Genomic DNA, 27952 nt, shown 5'->3' with positions numbered 1-27952 from the left:
AAAAGAACCCTTTTTACAGAAAGACATCAGGTTTAACTTCACTACTGAGAACAGTTACCACTTCGAAATCATCAAATGAACATTCTTTAGCTTGCAGAGATTCATACACTTGCTGTGACTGCAGCTTCTCCAAATCTAAAACTAAATAAACACACCCAGACAGGGTGTAGCAGACAGGCCAGAGCGAAAGTAAAAGCAGACAGACAGCCCAGCTCCTCCCACACTCTGACATCACTGATAAACACCCATTTCTTAAGGTACATCCACTACAGCTATTTTATAAACACCCATTTCTTAAAGGTACTCTCACATGACATTACGGAGTAAGTTTTTGACCTGTATGTGTCTTAGCTCGTTTCCTTTTGACAATTGGAACCTCTCCGTGAGTTCCCCCAGGGTCGCTACTCTGTCGTCTGTGTACATGTCCCTAACCGTTAGTGTCCCCTTGTCCTGTCTCCACCTTTTGAAGGTGGTGTCCAGTGTTGTGGGAGTAAACCTGTGGGTGTTGCAAATGGGGGCCATCGTGGATATTTTGGTCTGGCCAAAGTGTTGCCTCATCTGGTACCATGTCCGGTGCGTGGCTGCCACCACTGGGCTGCTGGAGTGCTTGGTTGGGAGGGGGTGGGAGTGCGGTTGTGACTAGGGCTCGGCGGGATGTCCCTGTGCAAGAAATCTCCTCCATCCTCACCCATTCTGCTCCTGGTTCCTTCACCTATCCCCTCACTCTTTCTGCTGTGGCCTTCCAGTGGTAGGTGTAGGTTTGGGAGGGCCATGCCTCACATCTTCCTTTTCCTTTGTAGGATGATCTTTAGGATCCTCGTGTCTCCCCACCTCGTCATCCCCCCCCCCCCCACACACACACAAATGGCATGATTAGTTTGTCAACCTTGTTCAAGAAGGCCTTGGGCGTGTAGAGCGGGATGGATCCGAACAGGAAGAGGAACATGGGCAGTATGTTCATTTTGATCGTCTGCACTCTCCCCGCCAAAATCCGAGACAATTGACACTGGACACCTCCTGGGAGGAAATTGAGAGCAGGTCATGTGACTGCGGTCTTAGCTTTGTGTAAGGTGGAGAGGCCATAAAATCTGAGGCTTGGAAAGGTTATAAAAACTGGGAATAATCAGCACATCTGGCCAACATCTGTGGAGAGAGACAAACTGAGTTGGCGGGTAGGATTTAATGTTCCCTGGAGGTGGACTGGGAGGCAGGGCCCCCATAATGAGGTGGGGTGAAGATCCCATTGTTTTCCCGACTCTCCCAATTGGCCTGGGGTGGGAAGGGTCGAGGGTAGCCTTTGGGCCCTGAAATGGCCGTTTAAGGGCCTCCTTCCATGGCCACTCGTATTCAATTACGGTGGGCGACAACCATGTCATGTGGGCAAATTGTCAGGTCAACCCTGGTGGGCATGTCCTGCCTGACCTTGGGTGGGTTGACCTTCTTCTTGGGCATCTGTGCCCAATGGCAGGACCCTCTGTTGTCAAGTGAGGGATCTGGGAGTTGACAGGCTCTCCACCCTTTAACGCAAGCCCTTGCCCCCTCCCTTACTGAGGCCTCGCTGAATGACCGCTCACCTCCATCTGGGGGCACTAGTGATAATCTTCAGCTTTGGGCTTCCTGCAGTACTGGGAGTGACCACCTCTCCCAGTGGCGCTGCCGGGAATGGATAGCTGCCAGCCTCCCATTGGCAGAATGTGTGGTGGGAAATTGCCCCTGGTGGAGCCAGCAACCCTGATGTCAGCCAGGCAGCTGCTTAATTGCGATTTAATCACACCTGGGTGCTCAGAAATGGCCTTGGAAGGTTTACCGAGAGCTCTCCAGCCGGTGGAAGGCCCCACCCAATGTTTTAGGTCAATGGCCTTTGATAAGAACTGGGAAAAGTTAAAAATGGAAGAAATTTAAGCAAGTGAAAGTGGGGAAGGGTGGAAAGCACAGGGTGTACGTCATGACGATTGGTGGATCATAGAAACATAGAAAATAGGAGCATGAGGAGGCCATTCGGCCCTTCAAGCCTGCTCCACCATTCATTATTGAATGGCGAAGCAGACTCGATGGGCCGAGTGGCCTAATTCTGCTCCTATGTCTTATGGTCTTATGACTGATCATCGAAGTCAATAGCCTAATCCCGCTTTCCCCCCATATATTTTGATCCCTTCAGCCCCAAGAGCTATATCCAACTCCTCCGTGAAAACATACATTGTTTTGACCTCAACTACATTCTGCAGTAGCGAATCCCACAGACTCACCACTCTCTGGGTGAAGACATTTCTCCTCATCTCTGTCCTTAGTGGTCTACCCCCTATCCTCAGACTGTGACCCCAGGTTCTGGGATCCCCCCCCCCCCCCCACCCCGCCATCGGAAACGCGCTAGGTCTCCAACAAGGGCGGCACGGTAGCACAGTGGTTAGCACCGTTGCTTCACAGCTCCAGGGTCCCAGGTTCGATTCCCGGCTTGGGTCACTGCCTGTGCGGAGTCTGCACGTTCTCTCCGTGTCTGCGTGGGTTTCCTCCGGGTGCTCCGGTTTCCTCCCGCAAATCCCGAAAGACGGGCTGTTAGGTGAGTTGGACATTCTGAATTCTCCCTCTGTGTACCCCAACAGGCGCCGGAATGGGGCGACATGGGGATTTTCACAGTAACTTCATTGCAGTGCTCATGTCAGCCTACTTGTGAAACTAATAAAGATTATAAAAATTACGTGCTGTATAAGATTGGCCCGATCGGTAATATCGTAAATAGCGCTTGAGCCATTTGCTCACCGTGTAATCTTGATGCCAAAATAGGGAGTTAGCAAAGCACTCCTGTGGGCTAATGGCTAATCTGATCAGACCATTGCTCGCTGTATATGACAAGCTTACAAATGGGCCCAAATTCACCGCGTCCAGGCCTGAAATGTGCTCAGTCTATCTCAGATCACCCTGGAAGGGTAATATGTCTCATATCTGAGCCACAGGTGAGATTAATCGTTCCATGCTGTGTCTGTGTAATAAAAGGCAGAGAGTAGCAATGGAAGGGTGTAGTCAGAGGCTTTTTCACAGGGTAGAGGGGTCAATTACTAGGGGGCATAGTTTTAAGGTGCGAGGGGCAAGGTTTAGAGGAGATGTACGAGGCAAGGTTTTTACACAGAGGGTAGTGGGTGCCTGGAACTCGCTGCCGGAGGAGGTGGTGGAAGCAGGGACGATAGTGACGTTTAAGGGGCATCTTGACAAATACATGAATAGGATGGGAATAGAGGGATACGGACCCAGGAAGTGTAGAAGATTTTAGTTTAGACGGGCGGCATGGTCGGCGCAGGCTTGGAGGGCCGAAGGGCCTGTTCCTGTGCTGTACTTTTCTTTGTAACACGAGTGACGCTCTCCACTAACGGGAGGCTGCTGTCAGCCCCACCCAGGTCCTGCTGCCCATCGCACAGGTGAGCAATGTGGTTTATGAATTTCATGCCAGTGTGATGCCAGCTACAGAAGCCGTACATCCCAATGACTGGCTGATCGTCCCAAACATTACGCCCCTTCAGATATTCACGAAAGGCAGAGTACAGATCACACCCAACTAAGCCATGCTTACAATGCTCACGATATAGTATCCAACATAGGATGTGATTTCATGATTGCACAACGCCTGCTGAACAATCACAATTGTGTGAAGAATTATACTAACAATCAATTTACGATTATCAGTCAGGCTCACTATGTGGCTCACTTATACTTGCTAGAAGCTGCATATATTCAGATGCAGGACGTCTCCTCTTCAGACAAAAGGAGCGTGTCCAGGCATTGCGCCTTTTTGAATTAAGCAAAACATGAGAGTCAATAGCTCCCTGGTGCATTGCTTATGGCAACATCTCAACCGATCAGAGTCCACTTGCCAACCAATCAGCAACCTTTTCTCATGCAGTATAAATTGTTTCTCCCTTTGAAATTTGTTATTCTTGCATCTATCCAGTTGACTGCATGACAAAAAGATTCGACAGAGCGTCTTTTTTTTCATAAATACTTAAGTTCTGTCCTACCAAGCAATTAGTTGTTTATTAATAGTATTTAATTGTACCTAGTTGGTGGGAATTGACTGCTGATTCAGTTGTGTTCCTGTGCATGGGGTTAGGAGGCGCATGTTTGTGATTTGAACCGCCGTAAATAAATGCTTCTGGACCTTGTGTAAAGATTGGCTCCAGTTCTATCCTTCACCATTTGACCTTCGGTGATCCACGTTGGCCCAGTGGAGAGGATGGTGAGGACTATTCCATTGTTTTGACATTGTACTGTGTCCTCCGACAGATGGTCTGGGAGAACGGCTGCACTGTGATCGTCATGCTTACCCCTCTGGTGGAAGATAGCATTAAGCATTGTGACCGCTACTGGCCAGATGAAGGCTCGTCTCTCTACCACATCTACGAGGTAGGCTGAGCGGTGTAACTCGCATTGGAAGCACTTCGGAGAAAGTTCACTCAGCTGATTCCTGGGAAGGGCTTGTCTAATGAGGAAAGGTTGAGCAGGCTGGACCTCAGCCGAGTTCAGGAGAATGGGACGTGAATCTTATTGAACCATACAGGATTCTGAGAGGATTGACAGGGTGGATGCAGGGAGGGACCTCGAGTTGGGAGAGTGGTTTCAGAATAAAGGGCCTTTTATTTGAGACCGAGATCAGGAGGAACTTCGTCTCTGGGTTGTTGGTGTCTGGAACTCCCTTCCCAGAGAGGTTCCCATGGAGGTTGCGCCATTGAATATATTCAAGACTGTGTTAGACAGATTTTTGATCAACAAGGGAGTCAAGGGTTGTGGGAGGGGGCAGAAAAGAAAGTGAAGTTAAGGGCACAATAAGATCAGCCATGATCGTATTAAATGGTGGAGCAGGCTCAAGAGGTTGAAAGGCCTTCTCCTGTTCCAATTTCTTCTCACAAAAACACGGTCAGAATAGAGCTCAAATAGAGAGGAAGATCGCTGTGACTCTGACATTAATTTTCAAATCCTCTCTGGCCACAGGAGAGGAACCAGAGGACAGGCGGACAGCCAATGGGGTACCATTAATGAAGAAGGGAAGTAGGGAAAAGCCGAGTAATTACAGGCCAGTGAGTCTTAACATCAGTGGTAGGGAAATTACTGGAAAATCTTCTGAGGGGCAGGATTAATCTCCACTTGGAGAGGCGAGGAATAATCAATGATAGCCAACGCGTCTTTGTCAAGGAGAGATTATGGGCTGGATTCTTCCCCACCCGCTGCCGGTAGAGGAATTCCGGATGTGACGGACAGTCTAGCCAATTGACCCATTTGCATCCTCTTCGTGGGCTGGGCACCGGATTCTCTGCATTTCCGTGATCCTCCGGCCCTCTGGACATCCCGAGATGATGAAAAGCAACGTATTCGTTCAAACCATTTGAATATTCCAAGGAGAATATTTCCTCATGGAAACATTGCAGGTCATGCACCGATGTTTTTTCCGTCCCTGGGAAGGGAAATGGTCGTTCAAACTCTGTCTCTCACCCTTTCCCGCTGCTTCCACAGGTCAATCTCGTCTCCGAGCACATCTGGTGCGAGGATTTCCTGGTCCGCAGTTTCTATCTGAAGAACCTGCAATCCCAAGAGACGCGGACTCTGACCCAGTTTCACTTCCTGAGCTGGCCGGCAGAGGGAATCCCGTCCTCCACCCGACCACTGCTGGACTTCCGCAGGTATGGAGAGATGGGGGGGGGGGGGGGGGGGGGGCAAACGGGGGCGTGAGAGCTCGGGGAATTGGCATGATTCAATAGGATGCAAGATTTCTCAGGCGGGAAGAGGAGAGGAGCCATAGAGCTAGATTTTTTTCATTCTCTTGTGAATTCCGTGCGTCACTAGCAAGGTCAGCGTTTGGATTGGATTTGTTTATTGCCGTGTGCCGAGGTGCAGTGAAAAGTATTTTTCTGCGAGCAGCTCAACAGATCATTTTTTAAAAAAAATAATTTTTATTGAAAGAGTTTTTCCATACAAACATTTACCCCTACTAATTTTTAAATTATTTACAACACAATCCCTCTAGGCAAATGTCCCTCCCTCGCCCGCCCTCTCGTGCGCACCAGTCCTCCCCCCCCCCCCCCCAGGCAACCTTAACAAACAAGGCAGCCTACAGTTTCAGACATGAGCAGCGAGCAGACTTGCCCGCGTTCCAGTCGTGCATGTCCCCCCACGACCCTTGCTGCCCCCCCCTCCCTCCCCCCCCCCCCTCCCTCCTCCCCCCCCCCCCCCCCTCCCTCCCCCCCCCCCCTCCCCCCCCTCCCCCGGGTTGCTGCTGCCACGACCCCGAACGTCTATCTCTGATCTAAAAAGTCAAGGAAAGGTTGCCACCGCCTGGAGAATCCCTGTACCGACCCTCTCAGGGCAAATTTGATCCTTTCTAGCTGAATATAGCTAGCCATATCGTTAATCCAAGTTTCAACGCTTGGAGGCCTCGCGTCCTTCCATTGAATTAATATCCTTCGTCGAGCCACTAGGGACGCAAAGGCCAGTATTCCGGCCTCCCTGGCCTCCTGTACCCCCGGTTCTACCCCGACCCCAAAGATCGCAAGCCCCCATCCTGGTTTGACCCTGGACCCCACCACCTTCGACACCGTCCTTGCCACCCCCTTCCAGAACCCTTCCAGCACCGGACATGCCCAGAACATATGCACATGGTTCGCTGGGCTTCCCAGACATCTGACACACCTGTCCTCACCCCCAAAGAACCGGCTCATCCTTGTCCCCGTCATGTGAGCTCTATGCAGCACCTTAAATTGAATGAGGCTCAGCCTCGCACACGAGGAGGAAGAATTGACCTTCTCCAGTGCATCCGCCCACGTCCCGTCTTCTATCTGCTCTCCCAGCTCCCCTTCCCACTTGGCTTTCAGCTCCTCCCCTGATGCTTCTTCCGCCTCCTGCATTATCTTGTAGATGTCTGATATCTTCCCCCCTCCGACCCAGACCCCCGAGAGCACCCTATCACTCGCCCCCTTACTGGGGAGCAGGGGGAACCCCTCCACCTGCCGTCTAGCAAATGCCTTCACTTGTAAATATCTGAACATATTACCCGGAGGGAGCTCAAACTTCTCCTCCAGCCCTCCCAGGCTCGCAAACCTCCCCTCTATAAACAGGTCCTTCAGCTGCCGTATGCCCACCCTGTACCAGCTCTGAAATCCCCCGTCGATGTTCCCCGGGATGAATCTATGGTTCCCTCTTATTGGCGCCGCCAACAGACCTCCCATTTCCCCCCTGTGTCGCCTCCACTGCCCCCATATCTTGAGGGTGGCCGCCACCACCGGGCTCGTGGTGTACCTCGTGGGGGGGGGCTCAACAGATCATTAAGTGCATGAAAGAAAAGAAAAGAAAAGAAAATACATAATAGGGCAACACAAGATACGCAATGTAACTACATAAACACCGGCATCGGGTGAAGCGTTAATGAGGTCAGTCCATAAGAGGGTCATTTAGGAGTCTGGTGACAGCGGGGAAGAAGCTATTTTTGAATCTATTCGTGCAAGTTCTCAGACTTCTGTATCTCCTGCCCGATAGAAGAAGTTGGAAGAGTGAGTTAGCCGGGTGGGAGGGGTCTTTGATTATGCTGCCCGCTTTCTGGGGCTGGTTTAGCTCACAAGGCTAAATCGCTGGCTTTTAAAGCAGACCAAGCAGGCCAGCAGCACGGTTTGATTCCCGTACCAGCCTCCCCGGACAGGCGCCGGAATGTGGCGACTAGGGGCTTTTCACAGTAACTTCATTGAAGCCTACTTGTGACAATAAGCGATTTTCATTTTCATTTCCCCAGGCAGCGGGAGGTGTAGATGGAGTCAATGGATGGGAGGCAGGTTCGTGTGTTCTGGGCTATGTTAATGACTGTCTGAAGTTTCCTGCAGTCTTGGGCCGAGCAGTTGCCGTACCAGGCTGTGATGCAGCCAGATAGGATGCTTTCTATTCTATTTCCTACCCATCCCGAATTAAGCCTTTTTACTGAGTGTCTTTTCCGACCATTTCAGAGGGCAGTAAAGGATCAACCACATTGCTGTGAGTCTGGAGCCACCTATAGGCCAGACCAGGTAAAGGTGGCAGATTTCCTTCCCGTAAGGAGCATCATTGCACCGGGTGGTGATGGTTTCATACTCACCAGATACGTTAATTATTGAATTTAAATTCCACCAGCTGCCATGTCACCAGAGCATTAGCCTGGGTCTCTGGATTACATGGGATGAAAGCAAATGACTGCGGATGCTGGAATCTGAAACCATAGAGAAAATGCTGGAAAATCTCAGCAGGTCTGGCAGCGTCTGTAGGGAGAGAAAAGCTTTGACAAAGGGTCATCTGGACTCGAAACGTCAGCTGTTCTCTCTCCCTACAGATGCTGGCAGACCTGCTGAGATTTTCCAGCATTTTCTCTTTGGTTTCTGGATTACATGATCAGTGATAATTACTACTTTGCCACAATCGCCTCATCAATGCCATTGCAATACTGAGCCCATGACAATTTAGTCCAAAATCATAATTTAATTGACAACCACAGCTATTGGAATATTAACATAAGGGATGTAAGGATGGCAGGACCACACGGCCAGGTGGAGTGCATGTCCTGTAATATGTGGGAAGTCGTGGAAGCTACCGGTGATGACTTAAACAAAGACATGTGCAGGAAGTACTGAAACTTGAGCTCCGGGTTTCAGAACTATAGCGCAATCAGAGCCTGAGAGCTACGTGAATAACACATTCAGAGAGGTGGTCACATTTCAGATGAGGCAGTCCAAATGAGCTAGGCAGGTAATGCACAGACACAGTGGGCTGAATGGCCTCTCTATGTGCTGTAACCGTTCTATGGTTCTAGCTCTTTACAGAAGCAGCTCAATCCAAATTAAATTGAAGGGAAAGAAAATAAGATTCTAGGAACATAGGAATAGGAGGAGGCCATTCAGCCCCTTGGAGTCTGTTCTGCTGCCACTCAGTGAAATCATGCAGGATTTGCAGTTTAACGCCATACACACGTCTTTGCCTATATCCCATTGCAACTTTGGATGACAAAGATCCATCGGTCACATTTTTAAAATTAACAGATGATGGCTTATAAATTGTTGCCCATCCCTAATTGCCCTTTGCGAAGCTGGTGGTGAGCTGCCTTCCAGAATCGCTCCAGTCTATGTGGTGTAGGTACACCCACAGTGCTGTTAGGGCGGGTGTTCCAGGAGTTTCATGCAGCAACAATGACTGTTTCTACCACCCTTTCCCCGGAATCATTCTGGTGACCCTCCTCTGAACTGTCCCCAATGCCACCACATCGTTCCTCAAATAAGGAGGCCAAAACTGGACACTCCAGATGTGGTCTCACCAACACCCTATACAATTGCAACAACACTTCTCTAGGAACATAGAATTTACAGTGCAGAAAGAGTCCATTCGGCCCATTGGAAAGAGCACCCTACTTAAGCCCACGCCGCCACCCTACCCCCGTAACCCAGTAACCCCACTTAACCTTTTGGACACTAACTGGCAATTTATCGTAGAATTTATAATAGAATTTACAGTGCTGAAGGAGGCCATTTGGCCCATCGAGTCTGCACCGGCCCTTAGAAAGACTACCCAGCCCAAGCCCGCGCCTCCACCCTATCCCCATAACCCAGTAACCCCACTTAACCTTTTTGGACACTAAGGGCAATTTATCATGGGCAATCCACCTAACCTGCACATCTTTGGACTGTGGGAGGAAACCGGAGCACCCGGAGGAAACCCACGCAGACACGGGGAGAACGTGCAGACTCCGCACAGACAGTGACCCAAGCCGGGAATCGAACATAGGACCCTGGAGCTGTTAGGAAGCAGTGCTAACCACTGTGCCACCCCTTTTCTACTCTAGTCCTTTTGCAATAAACGCAAACATTCCATTTGCCTTTCTAATTACAGTCTGTACCTGCATACTGACTTTTTTCAATTCATGAACAAAGACACCCAGATCCCTCTGTCCAGGCACATCTTGAATCTGCTTTCCATGGAGATAATCATTTGCCTTTCTATTTTTTTGGCCAAAATGGGTAACCTCACACTTATCCACATTAAACTCCATCTGCCAAACTGTGGGCCAATCTCCTCACCTATCTATATACGGGCAGCATGGTAGCATTGTGGATAGCACAATCGCTTAACAGCTCCAGGGTCCCAGGTTCAATTCCGGCCTAGGTCACTGTCTGTGCGGAGTCTGCACATCCTCCCCGTGTGTGCGTGGGTTTCCTCCGGGTGCTCCGGTTTCCTCCCACAGTCCAAAGATGTGCAGGTTAGGTGCATTGGCCATGAAAAATTGCCCTTAGTGTCCAAAATTGCCCTTAGTGTTGGGTGGGGTTACTGGGTTATGGGGATAGGGTGGAGGTGTTAACCTTGGGTAGGGTGCTCTTTCCAGGAGCCGGTGCAGACTCGATGGGCCGAATGGCCTCCTTCTGCACTGTAAATTCTATGATATGCCTGTGAAATCTTCATCTCCTCTTCACTGCCTGCTTTCTCACCTATTTTAGTATCATGCACAAAATTTGCTATGTTACACTCTGTTCCTGCTTTGAGATCATTTATATAGATTGTAAACAGTTGAGGTCCAAGGACTGAACCCTGCGGCACCCCGCTTGTTACAGTTCACCAGCCAGAGAACAACCTATTCATCCCGATCCCCTGCTTTCTCTTGGTCAGCCAATCCTCAACCCAAACTAGTACCCGACCCCCAACCCCCTGAAATCTCACCTTCTGGAACAGCCATATCAAAGGCCTTCTCGATGTCTAGATATACTACATCCACAGGTTCCCCATTGTCTACCTTGCTGGTTACGTCCTCAAAGAACTCAAGCACGTTTGTCAAGCATGACTTACCCTTCATAAAACCATACTGAACAATGGTGGATTGAACTTTGTCTTTCCAAATGTTCAGTCATCTCTTTAATCATCGATTCCAGCAACTTGCCCACCACAGAGGTCAAGCTAACCAATCATTAGTTTCCTACTTTTTGCCTCTCTCCCTTTTTGAATATGGGCATCACATTAGTGTGTTTCCAATTCACCAGGACCCTTACAGAATCCAGGGAATTCTGAAATATCATAACCAATGCATCCACTATCTCCGCTGCCAGCTCCCTTAATATACTAGGGTGCAGGCCATCAGGCCTTGGAGACTAATATGCCCTTAATCCCATTAGTTTATTCAATACTGTCTCCCGAGTGATGGTTATTGCACCAAGTTTCTCTGCATTAACTGCAGTTTTTGTAAAATTTTTATTATCTTCTACTGTGACGAGAGAGGCAAAATATTGGTTCAGTGCCTCCGCCATCTCTGTGTTCCCCATTATTACCTCACCAGTATCGTCCTCTAAAGGGTCAACATTTACTTTAACTATTCTCTTCCTCTTTATATATTTATAGAAGCTTTTGGCATCAGTGTTTATGTTTTCTGCTAGTTTCCTTTGATAGTTCATCTTATATCTTATCATTTTATTTTTCATTTCCTTTTGCTGAACATTAGAGTTCTCCCAATCCTCCAGCTGATCACTCGCTTTTGCAGTATGGTATAACCTAGCTTTTCCCTTTATACCTTCCTTGACTTCCTTGCTTAGCCATGGAACATTTTTGTCCCTGCTACAATTCCTCTTGGAATGTACTTTAGGGAAATGATACTTCTTTCCAGGAGTAAATCCACACAAAAACAGAGATCGTATAGTAAAAGAAACTTTATTATTAACGCAGTATTAAACTACCTGAACCTTACAGAAATATAGCTGACAATTGCCAGTTAAACAATGCTCAGCCATAAAAGGAACCACATGAACTTCCGACTGAGACCTTCTTTGCTTCCAATCAAGCAAAACACAACACAGGTCAAAAAACACATTGAAATATGTGATAGGGGCAGCAGGGTAGCATGGTGGTTAGCATAAATGCTTCACAGCTCCAGGGTCCCAGGTTCGATTCCCGGCTGGGTCACTGTCTGTGTGGAGTCTGCACGTCCTCCCCCTGTGTGCGTGGGTTTCCTCCGGGTGCTCCGGTTTCCTCCCACAGTCCAAAGATGTGCGGGTTAGGTGGATTGGCCATGCTAAATTGCCCGTAGTGTCCTAATAAAAGTAAGGTTCAGGGGGGGGTTGTTGGGTTACAGGTATAGGGTGGATACGTGGGTTTGAGTAGGGTGATCATGGCTCGGCACAACATTGAGGGCCGAAGGGCCTGTTCTGTGCTGTACTGTTCTATGTTCTAGAGTTAACAAACACAGGATTATTTACTCTGTATCTAATCCCGTGCTGTACCTGTCCTGGGAGTGTTTGATGGGGACAGTGTAGAGCGAGCTTTACTCTGTATCTAATCCCGTGCTGTACCTGTCCTGGGAGTGTTTGATGGGGACAGTGTAGAGCGAGCTTTACTCTGTATCTAATCCCGTGCTGTACCTGTCCTGGGAGTGTTTGATGGGGACAGTGTAGAGTTAGCTTTACTCTGTATCTAACCCTGTGTTGTACCTGTCCTGGGAGTGTTTGATGGGGACGGTGTAGAGGGAGCTTTACTCTGTATCTAACCCCGTGCTGTACCTGTCCTGGGAGTGTTTGATGGGGACAGTGTAGAGGGAGCTTTACTCTGTTTCTAATCCTGTGCTGTACCTGTCCTGGGAGTATTTGATGGGAACAGTGTAGAGGGAGCTTTACTCTGTATCTAACCCCGTGCTGTGCCTGTCCTGGGAGTGTTTGATGGGGACAGTGTAGAGGGAGCTTTACTCTGTATCTAACCCCGTGCTGTACCTGTCCTGGGAGTGTTTGATGGGGACAGTGTAGAGGGAGATTTACTCTGTGTATAAACACGTGTTGTACATTCGCTGCCCACAGTGATTTGCCCAGGTTTACAGGGGTCAATTTTCATCTCATTTTGAACACACTGTATAGGGAACAGCTGTTGGATGCATTGGTTCCTCCCTGTTGATTACCAAGGAGAGTGAAATATTTGGGAGGGGGAGGGTTTGATAAATCCTGTTCTGTACCTGCTCCTGCAGAATTCCCCCCTGGTGAGCCTGGATAAGATCACTCCTCATATACCTCATGTCTGACCCCCAAAAACCTGACACTCACCAAAAAGCTTTAACCAGGTGGTAAAAGCACTGATTAGCGATACCCCGGTAAACTGTCTGATGTCACATTGTTTCTGCTTTATTGGTTGTTGGCTGCTACCTCTGCTCCTTTACTGAATAAGAATTGGATGAACAAGGTAAGGAACTAACCTGTCTGTGCCGTTACTAGCCAGGAACGTACACTGTGGGCCGCTGTTGACGCCTGCTTTCCAGCTAACCGCTCCTTCCTCCCTCTTTGACCAGCATTAACGTGGCGATGGCCGCCTTCCGCGACACTCCTTTCTTATGGCTCCCAGTGTCATTTTTGTGATTTGCAGCTAGTAATCTCAAGGTCCAGTTGCATAGTCACAAAAGTGATCATTGGCAGCTGTGTCTGCTGCATGGTGCATGGCGGAAGCAGCACTGCTCTGTGTGCCCTTTGACCTCCTCCTGCTGCTGCGCGAGAACGGTTGCTTCGCGGTTTGAGGGAGTAAGCGCCGGTTTTACCGTTTGGAGAGGTGTCCCCCCCCCGGAGGTGCAAAGGGAGGGCTAGGCTGCCGGAGGTGCATTTGGCCACCTCACCACTCACTCCCCCCCCCCCGCCCAAAAACACTCCACCCGACTCACCCAGTGAATGAATGCCAGAACTCTCCCCAGGTTACTGCAGCTCCCCCGCGTCCTGTCCAATATTTATCCTTAAGCCAACATTACAAAAAAGCAGATTTTCTGGCCTTCAGCACATCCCTGTTTTTGGGAGCTTGCCGTTGTACTTCTGACATCACGACGAGTGATTGTGTTACTAAAAAATTGTGATCATAGAATTTACAGTGCAGGAGGAGGCCATTCGGCCCATCGCGTCTGCACCGGCTCTTGGAAAGAGCACCCTACCCAAGGTCACCACCTCCACCCCATCCCCATAACCCACCCAACACTAAGGGCAATTTTGGACACTAAGGGCAATTTATCATGGCCAATCCACCTAACCTGCACATATTCGGACTGTGGGAGGAAACCGGAGCACCCGGAGGAAACCCACGCACACACGGGGAGGATGTGCAGACTCCGCACAGACAGTGACCCAAGCCGGGAATCGAACCTGGGACCCTGGAGCTGTGAAGCGATTGTGCTATCCACAATGCTACCGTGCTGCCCAAAGTGCTGCAAATATCTCCTTTTCACAGATATATATAATCCAAGTTTCTTTGAAAGTTCCTCCTGAATCTGCTTCCAGCGCCCATTCCAGCAGCGCCTTCCGGGTCACAACACCTCCCTGAGTTCGGAAATAAAATTCTCCTCATCTTCCCTCTGGCTGCCGACCCTCCTCCAGTTAGCTAGAAGGTTTCTCCCGAACAATCAATCGTTATTTTGAACATCCTGCCTTAACCTGCTTGAATTTTGTATTGTTGAAAGTTGTTGTTTGAGGTGTAACTGTGCCCCCTGTGTGCTGGGTCTCTGCGAAAGGTGGAGAGCGAATGGATGCTGGTACAGCGGCCTAGCGATTCACTCACAGCCTGACCTTCCTAATATACGACACCCTCCTGCTTCAGCTATACAAAGAAATGAACAGCCTCCTCTGGCACATGATGGAGGGAGGGATGGAAGGATATGTTAGTGGGGCCCAGGTGAAGGGTGGAATGGGAGGTGGCTCACGTGAAGCAGAAACACCAGAATGGTCCGGTTGGGCTGAATGGCCTGTTTCTCTGCTGTAAATCCGAGGTAATGTTTTTTTTTCCTGTCCTGCAGGAAAGTGAACAAGTGCTACAGAGGCCGTTCCTGCCCCATCATCGTTCACTGCAGGTGAGGACCTTTCACTGAAATTCCTCTGACTGCATTCAACTTCTGTGAGTGACAAACAACTCCTTTGTTAAGAGAAACGTTTTTCAAATGAGGCTGCACACTCGTGAGATTTGGGATGACCAACAAGGCAGGGGAATACACAACGATGCTAGGTCGCTAGGAAGTACAGAGGATCAGATGGTGTGCATGTCCGTGGATCCCGAAAGACAGCAGGACAGGTCGATTAGGGAGTTAGAAAGGAATATGGGATACTTGCCTTTATTAACCGAGGCGGAGAAATTAAGTAAGAAGTCTGACAACACCAGGTTAAAGTCCAACAGGTTTGTTTCGAATCTCTAGCTTGGAGTGGATTGGATTGGATTTGTTTATCGTCACGTGTACCGAGGTACGGTGAAAAGTATTTTTCTGCGAGCAGCTCAAACAGATCATTAAGTACATGAAATGAAAAGGAAATAAAATAAAATACATAATAGGGCAACACAACACAACACATATGGTGTAAAGACAACAATCTCTCCCTCAACGTCAGCAAAACTAAAGAGCTGGTCATTGACTTCAGGAAGCAATGTACTGTGCACACCCCTGTCAGCATCAACGGGGCCGAGGTTGAGATGGTTAGCAGTTTCAAATTCCTAGGGGTGCACATCACCAAAAATCTGTCCTGGTCCACCCACATCGATGCTACCACCAAGAAAGCACAACAGCGCCTATACTTCCTCAGGAAACTAAGGAAATTTGGCATGTCCACATTAACTCTTACCAACTTTTACAGATGCACTATAGAGAGCATCCTCTCGGGCTGCATCACAGCCTGGTATGGCAACTGTTCGGCCCAGGACCGCAAGGAACTTCAGAGAGTCGTGAATACCGCCCAGTCCATCACATGAACCTGCCTCCCATCTATTGACTCCATCTACACCTCCCGCTGCCGGGGGAAAGCGGGCAGCATAATCAAGGATCCCACCCACCCGGCTTACTCACTTTTCCAACTTCTTCCATCGGGCAGGAGATACAGAAGTCTGAGAACACGCACGAACAGACTCAAAAACAGCTTCTTCCCCATTGTCACCAGACTCCTAAACAACCCTCTTATTGACTGACGTCATGAACACTATACCCTGTATGCTTCATCAACAAACTTAATTTGTTTTTTAATTTAGAGGAGCCAGTTATTTTTTGCCAGTTAAAGGGCGATTTAGTCAATCCACCTACCCTGCACATTTTTGGGTTGTGGGGGTGAGACCCACACAGACACGGGGAGAATGTGCAAACTCCACGTGGAGAATGACCCAGGGCCGGGATCGAACCAGAGTCCTGGGCAGGGGAACATAAATTTAATGGGTAAATTTGGAAATAAATGCTAATCCCATCAATAATGAAAAACCCATCTGGTTCACTAATGTCCTTTAGGGAAGGAAATTTGCCGTCCTTACCCGGTCTGGCCTACATGTGACTCCAGACCCAAAGCCATGTGGTTACCCTGTGAAATGGCCTAGCAAGCCACTCAGTTATATCAAAGCATGAGGTAAGAACCACGATGGCGGCCAAGAATGTGACTCGCCACCAATTTCTCAAGGACAATTAGGGATGGGCAATAAATGCTGGCCTCACCTATGATGCTCACATAGGGTTCAAGGGAAGGAGTGGGCCACATTACCCTGAACCAAAGAAAAGCAAACTCCCTTAAAATTCTCCTCTGCACACTCTCCAAGATGCAGACATCTTCCTAAAGTGCAATGACCAGCATTTAGACATCGTACTCGAGCTAAGACCTAACCAGTGATTTAACTCAACAGGTATGGTAGCGTCTGCGGCGGGAGAAACAAAGTTGAACCTTTGCTATGGGAGAGGTGTTTTCAGAACCCCAAAATGTATCGTGGAGTTCAACCAACCTCTCCCTTTAATATATTGTTGCTTTTGAAGCACACGGCTTGGTCTCCAGGTGTGGTATTACAATTATGGACACGTGGGTTTTTAAACACAAAACAATGTTTATTCTATGAATTCAACTTAACCTTTTTAAATAAACATTGGATCCCTTAACACCCCTTACTTCAAAGATAACCCCAAAAATAATACAACACTAAATAATCCCTCAGAATGTTCCTTCAAACCTCCAACAGACATAGGGCGCGATTCTCCCAAACCGGGAGAAATCGTAAGGCTGGCGTCAAACCCGGGCGGGTTTGACGCCAGCCCCCCCCCCTTCCCGACCGGGAACCGATTCTGGTCCCCGGTCGGGGCTAGCAGCCCGACGCCGTAAGCTCCGGCATCACGGGCTTAACGAATTTCGTTAAGCCCGCTTGCCCGAGTTAGCGCCGGCTGACGCGTCATATGACGTCAGCCGCGCATGCGTGGATTGGAAGACTCCAACCCGCACATGCGCGGATGACGTCATCGCGTATTTGCGCGAAACCCGCGCATGCGCGGGCCGGGATGCCCCTCAGCCGCCCCGCGAATGGATACTGTGGGGCGGCGGAAGGACAAATAGTGCGCGGGCATCGGGCCCGCTGCCCGCGATCGGTGCCCACCGATCGCGGGCCCATGGCACCCTTGGCACGGCCGTGGTACTGCCGTGCCAATCGGTGCCATGGTTATAAAATGCGAGTGTTTATGGCCGTTTTTACGAACGGCCAGACCAGGTGTGTTTGCCGTTCGTAAAAACAGCCGTAAAGGGCTGGGAACTCGGCCCATCTATCAGCTGTGAATCGCTGCCGGCCGTAAAAAAACGGCGGCAGCGATTCGTGTCGGGAGTTGGGCGTGGGGGGGGGGGAGAATAGCGGGAGGGCGTCGGAACAGCGTGGCCGTAAAATTTTACGAGCCACGCTATTCTCCGCACCGTCGGGAGTGCGGAGAATCTCGCCCTTAACACCTTTAAACAGAAACACATCAGGTTAAAGACATTACTATTATGAGTTTAAATCACCCAAATGATTCAGAGATAGTCTTTCCTGGCAGAGATCACAGCAGATCCAGCTCACTGCAAACACAGACACACCCAAGCTCTTTTCCTCAAAACTGAAACTAAAACTCCCAAAAAGCTCAGCTCAACTACCCCCACCCTCTGACATCACTTCAGTAATATGATCTGCTCCATTTCTTAAAGGTACATTGCTTAAACATCCATTTCTTAAAGGTACTCTCACATGACACCTTCGAGTCTGTTCAACTCTTCTTTCCAACTCTATTCTACTGGAGGAGTCACATTGGACTCAAAACGTTAGCTCAGTTTGTCTCTGCAGACACAACCAGACGTGCTGGGTTTTTCCAGCACTCTCCGTTTTTATTTCAGATATGCAACCTCTGCAGTATTTGGCTTTTATTGTAATGTCTCCTGCGGTTGACCCAGTTGTGTTAATTTTGCAGTGACGGGGCCGGAAGAACAGGAACGTACACCTTAATCGATATGGTCCTCAACAGAATGTCAAAAGGTAACTATCAAGTGGGCTGTATGGCTCTCCAGCTTCTGTCCCCATGTCCCCCTTCTCATTTGCTGTAAGCTCCGCGTCATCCTCATCCTCAAAGTGAGGGCATTGGAGTTGGCCACTGAAGCAATAGGGATTGGGAATAATTGAAAATGTTAGGAAGGAGATTAGAGGTAATATTGGAAGGTAGTGCAGAGCAAGCTTTACTGTGTATCTAATCCGGTACAGTAACTTACCTGGGAGTGTTTTATGGGGACAATGTAGAGGGAGCATTACTCTGTTTCTAATCCGTGCTGTACCTGTCCTGGGAGTGTTCGATGGAGACAGTGTAGAGGGAGCTTTACTCTGTTTCTAATCCGTGCTGTACCTGTCCTGGGAGTGTTTGATGGGGACAGTGTAGAGGGAGCTTAACTCTGTATCTCACCCCGTGCTGTACCTGTCCTGGGAGTGTTTGATGGGGACAGTGTAGAGGGAGCTTTACTCTGTATCTAACCCCGTGCTGTACCTGTCCTGGGAGTGTTTGATGGGGACAGTGTAGAGGGAGCTTAACTCTGTATCTCACCCCGTGCTGTACCTGTCCTGGGAGTGTTTGATGGGGACAGTGTAGAGGGAGCTTTACTCTGTATCTAACCCCGTGCTGTACCTGTCCTGGGAATGTTTGATGGGGACAGTGTAGAGGGAGCTTTACTCTGTATCTAACCCCGGGCTGTACCTGTCCTGGGAGTGTTTGATGGGGACAATGTAGAGGGAGCTTTACTCTGTATCTAACCCCGTGCTGTACCTGTCCTGGGAGTGTTTGATGGGGACAGTGTAGAGGGAGCTTTACTCTGTATCTAACCCCGTGCTGTACCTGCCCTGGGAATGTTTGATGGGGACAGTGTAGAGGGAGCTTTACTCTGTATCTAACCATGTGCTGTACCTGTCCTGGGAGTGTTTGATGGAGACAATGTAGAGGCAGCTTTACTCTGTATCTAACACCGTGCTGTACCTTTCCTGGGAGTGTTTGATGGAGACAATGTAGAGGCAGCTTTGCTCTGTATCTAACCCCGTGCTGTACCTGTCCTGGGAGTGTTTGATGGGGACAGTGTAGAGGGAGCTTAACTCTGTATCTCACCCCGTGCTGTACCTGTCCTGGGAGTGTTTGATGGGGACGGTGTAGAGGGAGCTTTACTCTGTATCTAACCCCGTGCTGTACCTGTCCTGGGAATGTTTGATGGGGACAGTGTAGAGGGAGCTTTACTCTGTATCTAACCCCGGGCTGTACCTGTCCTGGGAGTGTTTGATGGGGACAATGTAGAGGGAGCTTTACTCTGTATCTAACCCCGTGCTGTACCTGTCCTGGGAGTGTTTGATGGGGACAGTATAGAGGGAGCTTTACTCTGTATCTAACCCCGTGCTGTACCTGCCCTGGGACTGTTTGATAGGGACAGTGTAGAGACAGCTTTACTCTGTATCTATCCCCGTGCTGTACCTGTGCCGGGAGTGTTTGATGGAGACAGTGTAGAGGGAGCTTTACTCTGTATCTAACCCCGTGCTGTACCTGTCCTGGGTGTGTTTAATGGGAAGTGTAGATGAAGCTTTACTCTGTATCTAACCCCGTGCTGTACCTGTCCAGGGAATGTTTGATGGGGACAGTGTAGAGGGAGCTTTACTCTGTATCTAACCCATGCTGTACCTGTCCTGGGAGTGTTTGATGGGGACAGTGTAGAGGGAGCTTCACTCTGTATCTAATCCCGTGCTGTACCTGTCCTGGGAGTGTTTGATGGGGACAGTGTAGAGGGAGCTTTACTCTGTATCTAACCCCGTGCTGTACCTGTCCTGGGAGTGTTTGATGGGGACAGTGTAGAGGGAGCTTTACTCGGTATCTAACCCCGTGCTGTACCTGTCCAGCAGAGTGTTTGATGGGGACAGTGTAGAGGGAGCTTTACTCTGTATCTAACCCCGTGCTGTACATGTCCTGGGAGTGTTTGATCTACAGTGTAGAGGGAGCTTTACTCTGTATCTAACCCCGTGTTGTACCAGTCCTGGGAGTGTTTGATGGGGACAGTGTAGAGGGAGCTTTATTCAGTATCTAAGCTGTTTAATGCAGGAGTGTTTGACGCTGTCACTGGGTGTAAATTGTGGATTATTTTTCTGTTCCCCGCCTAATGTCCCTGTTAAATGCCGAACTCATTTCTGATGAAGGGTTTTACCTGAAACCATAACCGTGGCTTCTTATTACTCGAGTATTAATCCAGGGACCTGTATCAGCAGACCAAGGAACCAGCGTACGATTCTCATCCTGGCCGATTGAAAATTTGAATTTTGTTTTAAAAACCTGGAAGTAAACACGTAGGCGGAGAATCCTGCTGGCCTTTGGCAGTGTGGGTGTCTGTGCAACACCAGACCCATATCAATGTGCCTGATTCTTAACTTGCCCAATATATTAGCCAGGCCAGCCACCATTAGGAAGCCCACCAACATCTGCTGAAGGGACATTTAGGAAGAGACAATTAATAGTGTGGAGTGAGCCTCTCCACAGACCGAAAAATGAATAAGAATTTGAAACTACCAACTTCTGTTTCAGATTTCCAGCAGTAGTTTCTTTCTAACGTCCTGGGGATAAGTTTAACTTCGAGCGATGGAATGAAGTGACTGATATTGATGCGGCCGCCTGTTTGACATTGCTCACGAGTTCATTTCCATTAGCTTCAACAGATGAACTGACCATTAACCAAAATCAATATTTACCTCCATTGTACGATACTGATGGAAGTGGGTGGCAGGGTGCCACCTCACAGGGCCAGGGACCCGGGTTCAATTCTGGCCTCGGGTCACTGTCTGTGCGGAGTTTGTACTTTCTCCCCGTGCCGGCGTTGGTTCCGTCCGGGTGCTCCGGTTTCCTCCCACAGTCCAACGGTATGCAGGTTAGGTGGGGTTACAGGGATAGGCCGGAGGAGTGAGCCTAGATAGGGTGACCTGTCAGAGCACTTGGTGCAGACTCAATGGGCTGAATGGCCTCCTTCTGCACTGTAGGAACTCTATCAATTCTGCGGCCTATTTGTGTATTTAACCTACAGGTTTTACGTGACTATGTCTGTGTGTTACTGTTAATGGTGGAGCATGCCTTTACCATCCATAATCTCTTCAAACGTGTTTCTCATCTGGCCACTAGGTGTGAAGGAGATCGATATCGCTGCTACTTTAGAACACATACGAGATCAAAGGCCTGGCATGGTGCGCACTAAGGTACATCCCTTAATCCTGCTGGAGTTTGGGAGTTATTGGAGTGTCTATCAGTAATCCCAACAGGATTGGCAAACTGGCAGTGACGTGATATTTGCGCCCTTAAGCTAAGCCACTCCCATTAGGGACAGTTGTGAAGACTCCTTGCCTGCCATTCACGCCTATCACTAATAGCTAGGCTCTCCTATGGGCCCACAGTATAGCTCCATCTCGTGACCTCGAAAACACCAGTAACATAAAATGATACATCACAGAAGGGAGCCGTGCAGCCCATCTTGCCTGTGCTAGCCCTTTGAAAGAGCTATTCAATTAATCCCCCCCCCCGCTCTTGCTCCTTAGCCCTGCAGTTTTTTTCTGTCCAAGTATTTATCCAAATTCCCTGGAAATTTCTTACTCAATCTGTTTCCACTGCCCTTTCAAACAGCACATTCCAAATCTTAACTTGCAGTGTAAAAATATTTCTTTTGATCCCCCTCTGGATTTTTTTGCCAAATGTTTTAAATCTGCGGCCCCTGGCTGCCCACTCTCCTGCTCATGGAAACATCCCGGGCTGCCGGCAAATCGGAGCATCCCGCCGGCGGACAATCCCGCCCAGTATCTCCTTAATTCCCCAGCGACACAGTGACTCCAGAAGAGGGAAGCACAGGGTCGCACAGCCACAACCGTGCATGCCTGCCTAGCTTTCCCACAGAATAATCCCTGCACTTCCAAGTAATTGCAGAACATCTGGGATCATTCTGGCAGATGCAACAAAGCCAGACAGGTTTCACCGTAACTTAAACGACACTGCAAGTGGCTGCATTTCTATAGCGCCTTTCGTGATCTCAGCACGTCCCAAAGTCAATTAGGTGCTGTCGAGAGTGGTCACTGTTGCAATGTAGAAATGCAGTAACCAATTTGCGCACAGCAAGCTCCCACAAAAGACAATGTGATGATCTGTATTTGGTGTTAGCGGAGTCTCCGGAACGGGGTCCTGAACCCATAAGACATAGGAGCAGAATGAGGCCACTCGTGTCCATTGAGCCTGCTCCGCCATTCAATCATGGCTGATATTTTTCTCATCTCCATTCTTCTGCCTTCTCCCCATAACCCCTGATCCCCTTATTGATCAAGAACCTATCTCTCTCTGTCTTAAAGACACTCAGTGATTTGGCCTCCACAGCCTTCTGCGGCAAAGAGTTCCACAGATTCACCACCGTCTGGCTGAAGAAATTCCTCCTCATCTCTGTTTTAAAGGATTGTCCCTTTAGGCTGAGATTGTGTCCTCTGGTTCTAGTTTTTCCTACAAGTGGAAACATCCTCTCCACGTCCACTCTATCCAGGCCTCGCAGTATCCTGTAAGTTTGAATAAGATCCCCCCCTCATCTTTCTAAACTCCAACGAGTACAGACCCAGAGTCCTCAACCGTTCCTCATACGACAAGTTCTTCATTCCAGGGATCATTCCTGTGAATCTCCTCTGGACCCTTTCCAAGGCCCCAGTACATCCTTCCTTAGATACGGGGCCCAAGATTGCTCACAATACTCCAAATGGGGTCTGCAGAGCCTTTAACAGCCTCAGAAGTACATCCCCGCTCTTATATTCCAGCCCTCTTGACATGAATGCTAACATTGCATCAATAAAGAACCCATGGCCTCCTGGCACAGGATGAGGGAGGGAGCTCTACCCGCTGCGCGGATGCCGGCAGTAACTAAAGGACATGGGTGTCGCTGACAGCTTTCGGATTCTAAACTAAGCCTCTCTTTGTTCTTGGCTCAGGATCAGTTCGAGTTTGCATTGACCGCCGTGGCAGAGGAAGTGAACGCCATTCTGAAGGCGCTGCCTCAGTGAACCCAACTCGTATCCGCTCAACAAGTGACCAGCCAGCCGTCGACGCTGCCTTGCTCTCCATCCCCTTCCCCTTCCCCCCCCCCCAATGCAGCCTGTAGCGTGTTTTGAGTCTTCTGTCACGTGTTTTGTGTCGCCTTGAAAACCGCAAAACGCAGTGCAGTAAACTTTCTACGAGGGGCATTCTCTTCACGCACCGAGACATAATGGGCCAGACTCTGTGAATGACACCTTGCGTTATTGATGGGTGAATGGGTACAGCAACTTTCGGGGGTGGGGCAACGGCGCTATTACTGACAGGTACCCATAAAGGTGGCTCTCCCAGATCATAGAATGGTCACAACACATCTCTGCCAAAGCAACTCAGCTGCTCTCACTCCCTCGCCCTTTCCCCGTGGCCCTGCCAATCATTTCACCTCAGGTCCTTCTCCAATTTCCCCTTTGAAAGGCATGATTGGATCTGCCTCTGCCGCTCGCTCGCCGCGTGAAAAGGTTTGTCCTCACGGCGCCGCTGTTGCTCCTTTTGCCAGTGGCCTTAAATCTGCGTCCTCTGCTTCTCCGCCCTTTCCGCCAATGCAAACACTTCCTCCCCATCTCCTCGGTCCGGGCCCCTCTTGACTTTTAACCTCCATCGAGTCTTCTTGGTACGACCGCCCCAAGGAGAATAAATTGTCTTTCTCTCCCCCCCCCCCCTGAGCTTGACGGAATGACATCTCTCCTTTAGTGTCGCCGGATGTCTGGTTTCCCGCAACTGCCCTGTTATCTACTCGTTCTTTCAACAACTTTGTGAGCAAGAAAATAACCTTCGGAGCTGAAGATGTGCCCGGGGTGGGGGCGGGCGGGGGGAGTTCCCAACTTTTTGATTCCAGTTACAGCATGTTCTGGTCCAATAGATATAAATACAATAAATGTGAGAACATAGTCTGTACCGGGAAACTATCTGATAAACAGTCTTATGGTTATTTTTTGAAATCCGACTCTCTGCATTTCAGAGTGAGAAATATACAGTGGGGTTGTGGGGAGGAGAGAGGAGGTAAGATCTAAACTTGGTGCGATAATGTAAAATGAGCAAGAGCAACCGTCCAGACGCTTTTGACACCTCCCTCCCCCGCAGCCCTCTCCCCAACCGAATTCAACAGAAATGTGAAGCATGAGAGATGTATCGGGGGGGTTTGCCAATTCATTCATTTTCCACTGTTGGACACCATCTTGCAGTTCCAATTCCTCCATTGTGCCCTCGCTTCCCACTCACATCGAGTGTTATTGAGTTTGAAGGCCAAACGTCAACCGTGATACAGAAATTTGTGGGGACAAATCTGTGCGCCCATTGCCGCTTAGACCCCCCTGCCTGCCCCAAGACCAGTATGGGCAAGTGAGTGTTCATGTAGTCAGGCTCCGGATATACTGCATGGGCTGCCAACCCAGTTTACCCCACCTGTCAGGTCGCCCATGGGAGTATTGGGAGGGGGCCGGGGAGCAGTTGGCCTGCTTAAGGCCCATCAGAGGTGACTGCCAACTCTCTCGTAGCACCTGGGGTTGTGAATTTAAGCTACCCTCCCTCCACCATCAACGATTTACCACCGCCAGAGATTTACACCAATGCCCAATCCCTGTGCGTGCCAGGACTTTGAAACATCTGCCGGTTATTCATTATCTCCTCCGGAGTGCGAAACCCGTTCTTACAGCCGGAGCTGCTCGAGTGGGAATGCCACAGGATTCCTCTTTGAGTGAGTGACATCAGGCAGTGTGACATGCCAGCGAGACACCTCACACTATCCACTGTGCCACAAGACCCCTCCCTCCCCTCTCTCTCTTACCTCTTCCGCCCCAGGCCCATTTAGGAATGTTTAAACAGATCGCTTCTCGGCCTTTTGGCTAAGATCAAGTCTCGGCCTTTTGGCTAAGACTGTGCGTAGATTGAGCCTTTTGGCTCAGATCTGGTATGTCTCCTTTATGGGGACCATGAATTGGATTCAATTTGAATTGTTTTTTGGAGCAGGCAAAGGAGCTGGATTAGGGGTTCGCCTCTGTCCACACTCTGAGCCCTGGCTGTGTAACTAAGATAAAGTAATTTATAAAAAAGAAAAAAAGGAATGTTTAAACAGTCAACAAAAGATTTTAAAAGCTGAAATTTCAACCTAACCAGCTGGACCAGAAGCCGATTAGGATGCCATGCTGGCATTGCGTGCTGCCAGATTTAACTCGCTCACTCGCTGGAAGAGGAATACCAAGTGGGTTACCGAACCCACCCGATCCTGTGGAATTCCCACCTCGGCAAGAGAGGCTAAAACCACCCTCAAACATCTCAGGTTATGGCGAATGGGATTGGCACGCTGGAGGAGAAGGGAAAGGTTTTTGGGAGAGCTGGCACAGAACTGTGTGAGAACGTCTGCAAATGTCTGTGCTGGTTAACTGAAGATAATTGACGGAGGGAGGTTAAATTCCCAATCCCAGGCGTTTCCAGAGACTTGGTTCACTGGTTCTAACCTTCGGGAGATTGAGGATGAAATTGTTAACTGTTAATAGCAGGGGACGTTTTCTTTTTAAACGCACGGAACGGTGACCACCCAAACATTGAGCTATTACTTTTGGAACATTGATCTTGTCAGGGTAAGCGATGCAGATGGTGAATGACCCGACACTGATTCTGCTTGAGGGAGACGATTACTCCTTGAACTTCAATGTTACGCCCCTCTCCCTCCTGCCCTGGTTAGGCTGCAATCAGTGCCTCCCCAGCACACTGGGCAGAGGTGGCATTGACCAACCTGACGGGAGCTCACGGACTAACTGCTTGGAAAGCGCCAGCCATCAGCAGGCGAGGGTGGCAGGGGAAGGGAATCCCACACATTTTTGAATTGGCAAGTGTAACGAACACACCTCCAATCATTTCAGCGTAAGGTTAAAGTTGAAACACAGGTCGAAGCCCGTCAAACTATTGTCTTACTGTGTTTAAAAGAAAAACCTGCAGCTTTGTGAGCCCTCCCCACGCTTGTGGCCAAACTCTCCACCGTAGCCCCTCATTCCAAACATTCTGAGAAAATTTATAAAAAAAATTAAATTAATTTTGTATATTGATGTGAATAAAGTTTGTGTCGTCTGTGCAAATTGCAAACAAAACCTCCTGCGTCCTTCATGGAATTCTCTCTCGTCTCTGAAAATTTACTTCAGTCTCTACTCATCTCTGCACCAAAGCACAGACACAGGCGTGTGAGCACCCACAGACACCCCACACCAACAGGCCACAGATTCAGAATCCCTACAGTGCATAATGAAATGAAATGAAAATCGCTTATTGTCACGAGTAGACTTCAGTGAAGTTACTGTGAAAAGCCCCTAGTCGCCACATTCCGGCGTCTGTTCGGGGAGGCTGATACCGGAATTGAACCGTGCTGCTGGCCTGCTTTTAAAAGCCAGCGATTTAGCCCAGTGTGCTAAATCAGCAATAATGAGGCCATTCAGTCCATCGAGTCTGCACTGACCCGCTAAGCCCTAATCCCTTAGCCTAACCTGCACCTCCCTGGACACTAAGGGGCAATTTATCACGGCCAATCCACCTAACCTGCACATCTTTGGACTGTGGGAGGAAACCGGAGCACACAGAGGAAACCCACGCAGACACGGAGAGAGCGTGCAAACGGCAGTCACCAGAGGCTGGAATTGAACCCGGATCCCAGGTGTTGTGCTAACCACCTTAAAATGTAAATATCGGCAGAGGACCAAAGGCTGCTCTTGGTTTGAGAGCTGACTGGTGATGATGTAATCTGGGGGTCGCCACACCTCAGGCATGGAGCACGGCTGAGAAGGGGCCTTCATGAATAACCTCAGCTGCTCAGGCATTGAACCCACGTTGCTGGCATCGATCCACATCATGAACCAACCGACCCCCACGACAGACACACAAGCTTAAACGGATGCCGTGCATACACGCGTATGGTCACACGGTCACACAAATGCACAGACAGTCTGGAATGCCTTAAGCTTATCAGCTCAACTCCTGTACCAGCCTCCCCGGACAGGCGCCGGAATGTGGCAACTAGGGGCTTTTCACAGTAACTTCATTGAAGCCTACTCGTGACAATAAGCGATTTTCATTTTTTTTTTCAACTACTCCGGACAGGAGTGACTTCCACATTCTGAGTTTTTGAAGAGGTGGCAAAGAAAATTGATGAGGGGAGGGCTGTGGATGTAGTCCATATGGACTTTAGTAAGGCGCTTGACAAGATCCCACATGACAGACTGGTACAAAAACTGAAATCACATGGGATTCGGGGTGGGCTGGCTAGAAGGATACAGAACTGGCTTGTTCTAGAAAACACAGAGTGGAAGGGTGTTTTTCTGAATGGAGATCTGTAGCTAGTGGAGGAAAATGTGACGCATTTTGGAGGGTCAAATCTAGGTATGAATTATACTGTAAATAGCAGAACCCTTACGAATATTAACATACAGAAGGATCTGGGCGTGCAGGTCCACAGTTCCCTAAAAGTGGCAACACAGGTGGCGAAGATGATTAAGAAGGCAGATGGCACGCTTGCCTTCATCAGCCGGGGCATTGAGTACAGGAGTTGAGAAATCATGTTGCAGCTATTTAAAATCTTGGTTAGATTGCATTTGGAGTACTGCGTGTGGTTCTGGTCACCCCATTATCAGG

At 49.2% G+C, this 27952-nt stretch overlaps 1 protein-coding gene across 1 annotated transcript in view; it reads left to right on the top strand.

Moving 5' to 3' along the window:
- LOC119962331 (receptor-type tyrosine-protein phosphatase-like N) overlaps positions 1–26421 on the top strand; it is a 296288-nt gene extending 269867 nt beyond the window's left edge. Inside the window, exons 15-20 of the mRNA XM_038790310.1 lie at positions 4273–4392; positions 5497–5663; positions 14774–14827; positions 18194–18258; positions 21407–21480; positions 23236–26421. Coding sequence (XP_038646238.1) covers positions 4273–4392; positions 5497–5663; positions 14774–14827; positions 18194–18258; positions 21407–21480; positions 23236–23307 — 552 coding nt within the window. The 3' untranslated portion in view covers positions 23308–26421. The remainder of the gene's footprint in view (positions 1–4272; positions 4393–5496; positions 5664–14773; positions 14828–18193; positions 18259–21406; positions 21481–23235) is intronic.
- The last annotated feature ends 1531 nt before the right edge of the window (positions 26422–27952 follow it).

This window comes from Scyliorhinus canicula, chromosome 2, assembly GCF_902713615.1.
Source record: "Scyliorhinus canicula chromosome 2, sScyCan1.1, whole genome shotgun sequence".
NCBI classification, from domain to species: domain Eukaryota; kingdom Metazoa; phylum Chordata; class Chondrichthyes; order Carcharhiniformes; family Scyliorhinidae; genus Scyliorhinus; species Scyliorhinus canicula.
The sequence above is the reverse complement of the archived record's forward strand: the minus strand, read 5'-3'. Positions and strand labels throughout refer to the sequence as shown.